Source organism: Eucalyptus grandis, chromosome 8 (genome assembly GCF_016545825.1).
Source record: "Eucalyptus grandis isolate ANBG69807.140 chromosome 8, ASM1654582v1, whole genome shotgun sequence".
NCBI lineage: Eukaryota > Viridiplantae > Streptophyta > Magnoliopsida > Myrtales > Myrtaceae > Eucalyptus > Eucalyptus grandis.
The window spans coordinates 24,763,677-24,773,222 of record NC_052619.1 but is presented as its reverse complement, the minus strand read 5'-3'; the positions used below and the strand labels follow the sequence as shown (position 1 = coordinate 24,773,222).

The following is a 9,546-nucleotide window of genomic DNA, read 5'->3' as shown; positions in this document are numbered from 1 at the left end:
AGTTGATCTGTGACTATTTCAAAATTTAGTCATCAAAAAGAAAGAAAATAACTTTTCAAAAGCATTGAGAAATTGTCCAAATTAGAGACCAGGATCCTAACGTCCCTATAGAAAAGCTCCATATGATTCATTGATTATGCTCAATACTCTAGTATATTTCCCGTTAGCATATATGCACACGAAAAATTGTGCGCGCTAAACCTTTTGGTAGGCTTACATATGGACAAATATACATAATCATTGTTGTTGAAAAGCATTTTGGAGACGAATAATGTGAAACCCATAAGATTAAACAAAATAATTTTAAAAAAAATGACAAGGAGATATATATATGTGTGTGTGTGCACGCGCGCGCGCGCGAAAGTGGTTGCGAAGCTTTGCCATTAGCTCTACTTGCCAAGTTACGTAAAAAAAAAAAAAAAAAAGGCAGCGAATCTGGAAGACAGATCCCGGGTGACTGAGGTCTCAATGGAAATAAAACTGGAAAATCTGAAATTAAGTACATGCAACCCAAATTAAAAATCATGACATCAGGTACAATTGTACCCAAGCACAAGTGTCTTTGTTCAAAATATAAAATTAAACTTAGATCAGAACATTAAGACATTCCCAACAATGGCATTTTGAAGTAGAATATGTCTCGAGTTGAGACTATTCCAAGGATGCGCTAACATCGTTGAATTTAGTAAATGATATGTAACAAAACATGTTGCGCAAAATATGACACTTATCAATGAGATCACAATCCGATTGACAAGAAAATATTTGAAAACGACCACACTTGCGATGAATGTTGTGTGCAAAATCACCATCTATCTATTTGCATATATCTGAATCTCACATGAGAGATTGAACTGAATGCCATCTACTACTTCAACAAGGACACAGATGTCCTAGGGTATCAGGAAACATGTGCCACCCCGAATTTGTTTTGCTGGCTTAATGATTGCTTCCTTAACATCTGCAAGCCAACTCATATTGCACTCGCCTCTTCCCATTTACTCTGTTCCACTCTTACTGGCTTCCTGTTTCTCTCTCTCTGAATCTGCGCATGAAGTTTGCTGCGATTCTACGTGGACATCCATCGCCATCCTCGTAAAGTACAGCTGGATCCACTAATTGATTGTCTTCAAGCATTACCTTTAAATCTTTCTCCAGTGGTGTGCATCTTAGCATATATCCCAACCTTTTCACGGTTCCACCCGATACTCTAAGTTTAATGCTAAATTGTAAATAACTCTCGTTAAATTGCCCAAAATCAACTCCTCCCTCCAACACTCCCCATAACACATTTGATCGGAGATACTGAATCCACACATGATCTGAATCAAATGAACCGAGAGTACCTGATAGCACATTCCCCCTTTGGCCATGAACATGTGGCACGATGTCGAAAGATATTTCCTTTTCTCCATCTTCTACACCGAAAACAACACAGAGAGCCAATCCTCGAAACTTGTCAAAGAATTCCTGCGAAGCCATGAAAGATATGGTACTATCTTTGGCAAGGACGAAGTCTTTTGGCATCTCTCCTCCAGGGCGAACAATTCGGAGATAAGGATGAATTAAGGAATAACGCCACTTCTGTTAAATGATCAAACTGTTAGAAACACCCAAGTTGTGATAGTTGAAGTAAAAGAATTTGATTTGAGTATATTGCTTTTAATTCACGGGATAGCAAATCATTCCCTTGCAAGTGTTTTAGCCACCCCTATTACATATACATGCATCACTCTAAATTAGATTTGTTTGTTTGTCTAGAATTTTCAGCTTTTGCATTATACCAACACAGTGTGCCCAACTTTCAGTATCACCATGCACGCGCAAAGAGCAAGAGATTGGGAGAGGTCAACCATGTTCATTCCTGATGTGGAGTAATTTGTTGAATTATCTTGTCGTGTGGTCATTTTACGATTTTGCAAATCTTCTATTTCATTTGAACTGTCTTCCTCTTTGCTTGTTTGATCATGTTCAAGCGTGCAGAATCAACTTGTATTAGTTGCTTGTCTAGCAATTTCAGCTTTGGCAATATACACACAATCGCCCAATATAGACTTTGTATCAATCACAGAGAGAGAGAGAGAGAGAGAGAGAGAGAGAGAGAGAGAGAGAGAGAGAGAGAGAGAGAGAGAGAGAGAGAGAGAGACCTCTACTGTGAATTCGTCCATCCATTCTTGGAGTGACATGGTTAATCTGTATCCCTCATTTTTAATGCTTTGATAACCGTCATTTTGAATCTCATAAATTATATCTGGATCCATCAATTGATCATCTTCAAGCAAAATCTTCAAATCATTCTCTAGTGGCTTGCACAGTAGGCGGAATCCACACTTTTTCACAATTGTACCAACCGATTCTGCTTTAATCATAATATGGAATTGACTCCTGTCATCTGCACCAAAGGCATATTCTAGTCCTCCCCAAAGCTGCGGTACTTCGTAAACCCGAAGGCACACATGATCCAACAATGATGAAGTGACAGAGGTCATAAAACCCGTCCTCATTTTGCCATTAACGAGTGCATATAGCCACAACTCGAAACCCTCTATTCGTTCATCTTTGCAGACTACAACACAGATAACTAACGCTACGATCTTCTTAAATAAGTCCTTTGAAGCCGTGAAAGATATATAACCATTTTCATTAGGGAGTAACCACTGTGGCATCTCTCCTCCAGGTAGAAGAAATTCGCAGCTACCAGTATAATTATAATGCTCTTCGGGATTAAAATGCTGTCATAGATGCAAGCTGTTAGATAATTTTTTTAAATTGGCACATAAAAAGAGGAGTTTCAATGAGTTAAGTGGGTAGTCCTAGAGTATAGCTCTACTTAGCAATAGCATTACAAAGACGTTTGGTAATTAATTGGTGGAAATGGGATATTTATTGTAGAAGACTTTGTAATTGGATGAACTTGTATTGTTGACATATATTGTTGAAGCTTTTCATTGGGTGATCCTTGTAATTCCATAGCAAACTAGAGTTTTATAAATATAGAAAATATTGTTTGCGTTGCCCTATAGTCACCTCCACTACATCTATACACAGAATCACTTTCTATATATTTGCTTTTCTTAATTAGCTGATCGATCCTGGATTTTCAGCCTTTTGTGTGTGTGTTTGTGGAGAGAGAGAGAGAGAGAGAGAGAGAGAGAGAGAGAGAGAGAGAGAGACTAACCTGAGGGTTGAACAAATCATTCATGGTCAATCCACTTAACAATTCATGACATGAATTTAAGTAAACATACTGAGCATGAGGTATGTTGGAGGGAATTTTACTTAGAGATTTGCAATCTTTTGCCGACAGTCGAATCAATTGCAGTGGAATATTGTGGATCTCTTTTAGTTCTTGGCAATATGAAACATCCAATGAAGATAACTTAGGAAAACATGAAGGATTTTGTAGAAATTCCACTTCTGATAGATTGCATCCATCAAGTGATAGGATCCGTAACTTACTAAATCCCGTCTTCATGTGGGGACCACACAAGTCCTCCTCCTTCTTTGGAAACTTGGTTAGTTTTGAGCAGCCACTGAGGTACAAACCTCCAAGATTGTTCAACTTGTAAATGCTAGAAGGAAGGATTGCCAGTTTCTTGCAATTCGTTAAATCCATAATTTCCAATGAGACAAGATTTTCTATGGATGCAGAAAGTTCCTCAATTGAAGTATCCTCTAAATAAAGTTCACGCAAGCCTCCAATTTTATCTGGAATATCAGGGAATCTTTGCAATTTTGTGCAAAAATTGAGATCAAGAAATTGAAGATTCTTGGACCGGAGTACATTGGGGAAATGATGAAGTTTAGAGCACCTACTCAAATTCAAAAATTGCAAATTGCCATGATATGCAATTGATTCGTGGGCACACTCCAAGTTTTTGCACCAACTAAGATCCAATTTCTCTAGATATGGAGTACCATTGATGTCTGGCATACAAACCAGCGACTGGCAATTATGGAAGTTGATGAACTTCAATCTTTTAAATTCCTGCAAGAAATATTCCACAGAAAAAAAAAAAAAAACTGCGATGAATATTCATTTAAAAGATCTGGCTTCGATTTTTCCCACATCAAAATTCATAAGCATTATCGCAAAACTTTGATGAACAAGTAACTACTTCTATTTTATGGCAGTATGTATGTATGTATGTATGTATGTAAAGACGATTATGTTGTTCAGTAGGGCAAAAATTAGAAAATTGTTTCGTGCTGGTAAAAGGTGAAATAATATGTATAAAAGAATACAGTGATTGGAGATGTTTTCCTAATAACAATAACAAACATCATCAGATTCACTATACAGCCATAAGTAAAGAAAAAAAGCACCAAGTAAATACGTACCTCAAATTGTTTGGGCACTACCTTGATCTTGCTATTACGCATATCAAGTCCTATTAATTTCTTTGGACCATAGCTAAATTCCAGGGTGGAACCACAATTAGGCCATTCAAACCACCTTAACTCATTAGGGAGATGAATGGGACCTTGAACAGAATTATCTACATTAAGCAAGATAAGCAACCTCAACTTTCTCATCTTTGTGAAAGCATCAGGACCAATATACATCTCTGCTGGCTTTGGTAGCCGCAAGACTATGGCTTTTATCGCACTTGTTTCCTGTATATTTTTTTCGAACATATTTAGCTTTATTTGTAACTGTAGTAAAAAAGTCGAAGATAAGAATAGATTGTGAATATCAAGTCTTACCATATCTCCTGATAGAACTTCAAGAACATCATCACGAAGCCATAACCTACTGCATTTTCCAAGATCATCACGACATTCTTCTTTAACAATATCCATACCCATTAATTGTATCAAGTCATGCATTTGTATTTTCTCTTCCTCTTCACTAATCAAGCAGCGCTCAATGAGAACTTGTATCCCAATAGTCGTGTGAAAATCACAACTATCAAGAACTTTCTTAATGTACTCCATACTCCTCCCCTTGAAGAAACAGGCGATGTCCAAAAAAATCTCCTTTGCATCATCTTCCAATTCATCATAACTTACCTTTAACACATCATTGATCTTTCTATTAGGACTTTTGGCAATTTTTTGCAAGGTACTTTTCCATTCATCTTCTCCTCTACCACACAAGAAAGCACCCAACACCTCAAGAGCCAAAGGAAGGCCTCTTGCATAATGCAAAACCTGATAGACAAGATTGTTTCTTATTTCTATTTCTTGATTTCCTAGAAAAGCATGCTTTCTTAAAAGTTCAAGAGCTTTACCCTCCTCAAGAGCTTTAACTTCATATATATGATCCCGATCTACCCCATGAGAAGTTAGCAGCTGCTTATTTCTTGTTGTGATAATTATCCTACTTCCTTCACCAAACCACTCACACTTTTCGGCTAAAGCATTTAATTGGCATGCATCATCAACATCATCTAGAATGATGAGAACTTTCTTACTACAAAGCCTATCTTTAACTAACTGACTTCCTCCACCAACATTGTAGACTGTTAATTTCTTCTCCAGTAACACCTGCGATAACAATTTTTCTTGCAAAGAAACCAAATCATTGAAACTTTTGGAATTTTCTCGAATGCGTTCCAAGAAACTAGCACCTTGAAACTCCCTAAAAATAGCGTTATAAATGGCTTTTGCAAGGGTTGTCTTCCCTACACCTCCTTGTCCCCATAATCCCACCATAAGAACATCATCTTTGGATTGTAGATTTAAGATTGTTTTAAGCTCTTGTACTCGGGAATCTATCCCCACCGGATACTTGGCTACATTTAATGCTGTTCGATCCAATTGAGTTGAGATCTCTTGTACGATCTGTTGTATAAGCCTCGCTTCATATCTGACAAGGAAAAATTAGTTGAAATTGCTTATGGAGTAATCCAAAGAAATGAATAAGCAATTATAGAGAATTTTTTAGTAAGAAACTAGTTTGCAATATATCTAGAGATGATTGTCCGAATATGTTCAACTAGTAAGATGCCCGTGTCTACACAGGTCAACGACTGTATTTTTCCATCTTATTCTTCATGTTATGTGTTAATTTACTAATGCATTTATTAAAAATTCAATTTAATTATTGGATATGCTAAATGCTGATACACATCGTCTTGATCTTTTTACAAAGTTCATCGAATTATCTTGCTTTTCCTTAGATTTTCCGAATGCCTACCCTTTTATCCGGTATTTCTCTTAGCAAAGTAGTAGCTGTGATGGAAACCAACAAAGTGAAGTCTAAGTTAGCATTACCACGGGGTAAACCTAATAAAAATCAAAGTATTTTATCCTTTGGGATGACTGACTCCCACTTTTCAAAGTGGACAAACAAAGACACGTGCGTCTGCCGTTGGAACAAAGAAAACTATGTCTTAATTACCTTCTTGCTCTTTAAAGCTTCAAGTATTTACAAGAATGTCATTAAGGGCTGCATTTCCTTTCAAAACCGAGTTTTTTTTTTTTATTCTTTCCTCTTATAAAAAATAAGATAAACATTTCTAATAAATAAGAAAAGTTTGATAGAACACAAAATTTATCTTCTCCTATGTATGATGGGATACGTAATGAGGTCAATGCTCTAGACACGATATTTCGCTCGATAAAATGACTGTGGATACAAAGGATGGGAGAGATGCTCTTGCGAGAGAGGTGCCCATATTGGTCAATCAAAGCTTGATGTAATTGAAACAGAAACTAATTCAAAGAAAGCGTGAGGGACAAGCTTCAACTCAAGTCCTGGAAGTCCAGAAAATGCAGCAAGATAAATTTGTTTCAGTATATTTCTTATTTTGGTCTTTTTTTTTTTTTAAAAATTCAGATCAGTTGAAATATAAGATTCAATTTAAGTTGGTAATTTTACTATCATGACTTTTTTTAAAACGAAAAATATTATTTACTAATGTATTTTAAGATACATGACAAATCACTAAACTAACGCTAATTAATCTTATATGAGCCATATGACACAATTATGCTATGTATCTTGCCCTACCATGTGTTGCCACGTGGCAATGACATAGCAAAGTTCCGTGCCACATGGTGTACAAATGAGTGAAAACTTTCCCAGCTTTAACTATATAGAGGATGTCAATATAGATTAGTATAAGTTAGTTTTTTTTTTTTTTAATGTATTATGTACTGTCTTTATGTCACAGAAACTTGTCATATTGGACTATTGTACAACTTTCCTTTTAAAGGATTATCAATTTGCAATTTCAAAATTTTGGGTTTCGTAAAAAAAGAATACTTTTCATATTTGTCTGGAATTTTAATATTTAAAATCTACTTAAAAGAAGCAAAAAGGGAACGGGCGAGCCATGCCCGGGCCCTCAACAGGGGAAAATCCCGTGCCTGGCCTGTGCCTCTGCCTCGCAGCCCTGCAACCGCATGTCCCCGCGATCGTGACATGCCCCTCAACGTCGCCCGTCCTCGCCGATGTCGCCCCTGTCTTTCTCTGCGACAGAATAAAGTCTTAGCCGTCGTAGCCAGTTTCCAGCAACCATCGCCGAAGGCTACCCGACCCCGGATCTGGGTTCGACGCCCCAGATCTGGGGTCGCAAGTCGTCGCCTAAGCCCCTTGATTCAGAGGGACGGAGAGGGGCTGAGGTGACGCGGTTGGGGCTGCGTGGGGACGTAGCAATCGGGCGGCGGCGTGGCCATCGGGGGGCTTTGAGAGGACGAATGGGCTGCTCTGTCTCGCTCGCACGTTGTGCTCTGTTTCGTGGGCTAGATAAGGCGTGATCTGTGTTGTGCGAGTGTGTGTTTGCTTGAGAGTGAGGGTTAAAAAAATTACCCGACTTTATAGGATCCCAAACCTCGGAGAAAATCAAGCATCAAAAGATCTAGACTAATATAAGTAGTAGAGTTGTTCTCACATACCCATCAGTAAAATGCCACCCGGACAAGCAGCCAGCGACGTAGAGAGCTTTCTTCCATCTCTTTACTTGCTCCGAATTCTTCCCGAACTTGACCACATGCTCACCCATAGCTTTTCCATAGCTCTGTTTCTGCCCTCTCACTTCTCTTGGTTCTACTTTGTAAAACACCGGAAGGACCATGAGGCCTTTTTTCTCCTTGCACTCCATGATCTTCGTTAGCTCTTCCAAACACCATGTTGAAGAGGCGTAGTTCTCAGAGAAAATCACAACTGCAATTTGCGATTCCTCGATCGCTTTCATAAGTGCAGGTGATATTTGTTCTCCCTTCCTCAGCTCTTCGTTGTCGATGTAAGTGTATATACCCACTTGATCTAGAGCTGCGTAGAGATGACCGAGAAAGTGATTGCGGACATCTGGACCTCTGAAACTCAGGAAGACATCGTAACCCCTTCTGGACTTCTTGGAGGAAGAAGAAGCCATTACATCACAACTCCTTTTGGGCTCCTCGGAGGAAGAAGAAGCCATTACATCGTAACTCCTTTTGTGCTCCTTGGAGGAAAAAGAACCCATCAGAATCAAGGAAGAGAGAAGGTTTTTTTTTTTTTTTTGGTCGGCAAGGAAGAGAGAAGGTTAACAATAAAAATTCTATGAATGTATTTCATGCACCCCTCATTGGAGGCCAGTTTTCTGATTATTAATCAGATGCACATGATGATGGACCGTGACTAATGCACTAGCTTCAGGGAAAACACGCGTGATGATGGACCCGTGACTAAAAGAACTAGCTTCGGGGAAAATACGCGTGATAATGGACCCGTGACAAATGTGAACATGATGATGGACCCGTGACTAATCAATTGGCTTCAGGGAAAATGGATTCCATATCTTTAGTCCTTTGTTTTCCTTTTTCTTTTGCGGAAAGTACACGATGATGGACCCGTGACTAATGTACTAGCTTCGGGGAAAACGCGTGTGATAATGGACCCGTGACAAATGTGCACATGATGATGGACCGTGACTAATGAGCTGGCTTCGGGAAAATGGATTCCATAGTCCTTCGTTTTCCCTTTTCTTTCGCGGAAAGTAGTGTCATCCCATCTCTTTTAAAAAGGTCAGCTACTCCATTGGCTCCCCAAAAAGTTACTTTAGTCCTTTGTCTTTCTTTTTCTTGTATGGAAAGTAGAGCATCTCATCTCTTTTCAAAAAGGTTAGCTACTGCATTGGCTTCGAGGAAATGACATTCGCAATCAATGCATCTTTCTTTTATTTCTCTTCTTTTGCAAATTATAAATAACCTGTCTCTTCGAAAGATATATCATTTTGAGTTTGTTTTTATTTTTTTTCTTATGCGCAAATAACGGTATACTAGCCCCCATGCGCGCACTCTTGCTTCAAAAGTTGGTTAACCATACTTTCATTTTTCATTAAAGTGACCAAAAAATGAAATCCTTTAACGCAGGTTGAAGAATTGAATTTTTTTGTCATCCAAATCTATGCCTAACTTAGCAAATGAAATTACAATTTGTCATGCCAGCTTTGGGTTCAAACTGTAGCCCCTACGGAAAATGGGATAAAAACCATCCAAGAAAATTAAATAGGACTAGCTCGATCCTTACATTATCTTCTTTTTTTCTTTTTGGCTTAGTCAAAAGCCCAAATGAATATTTGCTCATCACTTTCAGAAAATTAAAATAAAATAAGG

At 38.2% G+C, this 9,546-nt stretch overlaps 2 protein-coding genes across 2 annotated transcripts; both read right to left on the bottom strand.

Annotated features, from left to right (window-relative positions):
- Window positions 1-627: 627 nt before the first annotated feature.
- LOC120286616 (putative disease resistance protein At4g11170) lies at window positions 628-3,988 on the bottom strand. The gene is made up of 3 exons (XM_039298938.1): window positions 3,179-3,988; window positions 2,148-2,732; window positions 628-1,584 (listed from the first exon to the last, which is right to left on the bottom strand). The coding sequence occupies exons 1-3, from the start codon at window positions 3,932-3,934 to the stop codon at window positions 1,015-1,017; spliced, it is 1,911 nt and encodes a 636-aa protein (XP_039154872.1). The 5' UTR covers window positions 3,935-3,988; the 3' UTR covers window positions 628-1,014.
- A 203-nt stretch (window positions 3,989-4,191) lies between these two features.
- Window positions 4,192-8,595, bottom strand: LOC104457281 (disease resistance protein RUN1). Its single transcript, XM_039299755.1, has 4 exons — window positions 7,846-8,595; window positions 4,708-5,812; window positions 4,342-4,617; window positions 4,192-4,209 (listed from the first exon to the last, which is right to left on the bottom strand). The coding sequence occupies exons 1-4, from the start codon at window positions 8,412-8,414 to the stop codon at window positions 4,192-4,194; spliced, it is 1,968 nt and encodes a 655-aa protein (XP_039155689.1). The 5' UTR covers window positions 8,415-8,595.
- Between the last annotated feature and the right edge of the window lie 951 nt (window positions 8,596-9,546).

What these genes read in the sequence shown, in the direction of transcription:
- LOC120286616 (XM_039298938.1), bottom strand. Translation starts at nt 3,934, where the DNA reads ATGCCAGACATCAATGGTACTCCATATCTAGAGAAATTGGATCTTAGT. An exon ending in ATGATTTGTTCAACCCTCAG is followed by an intron (nt 2,733 to 3,178) that starts GTTAGTCTCTCT and finishes CATCTATGACAG; the next exon opens with CATTTTAATCCCGAAGAGCA. An exon ending in TGGACGAATTCACAGTAGAG is followed by an intron (nt 1,585 to 2,147) that starts GTCTCTCTCTCT and finishes ATCATTTAACAG; the next exon opens with AAGTGGCGTTATTCCTTAAT.
- LOC104457281 (XM_039299755.1), bottom strand. Translation starts at nt 8,414, where the DNA reads ATGGGTTCTTTTTCCTCCAAGGAGCACAAAAGGAGTTACGATGTAATG. An exon ending in GGGTGGCATTTTACTGATGG is followed by an intron (nt 5,813 to 7,845) that starts GTATGTGAGAAC and finishes TTTCCTTGTCAG; the next exon opens with ATATGAAGCGAGGCTTATAC. An exon ending in AAGTTCTATCAGGAGATATG is followed by an intron (nt 4,618 to 4,707) that starts GTAAGACTTGAT and finishes AAAAATATACAG; the next exon opens with GAAACAAGTGCGATAAAAGC.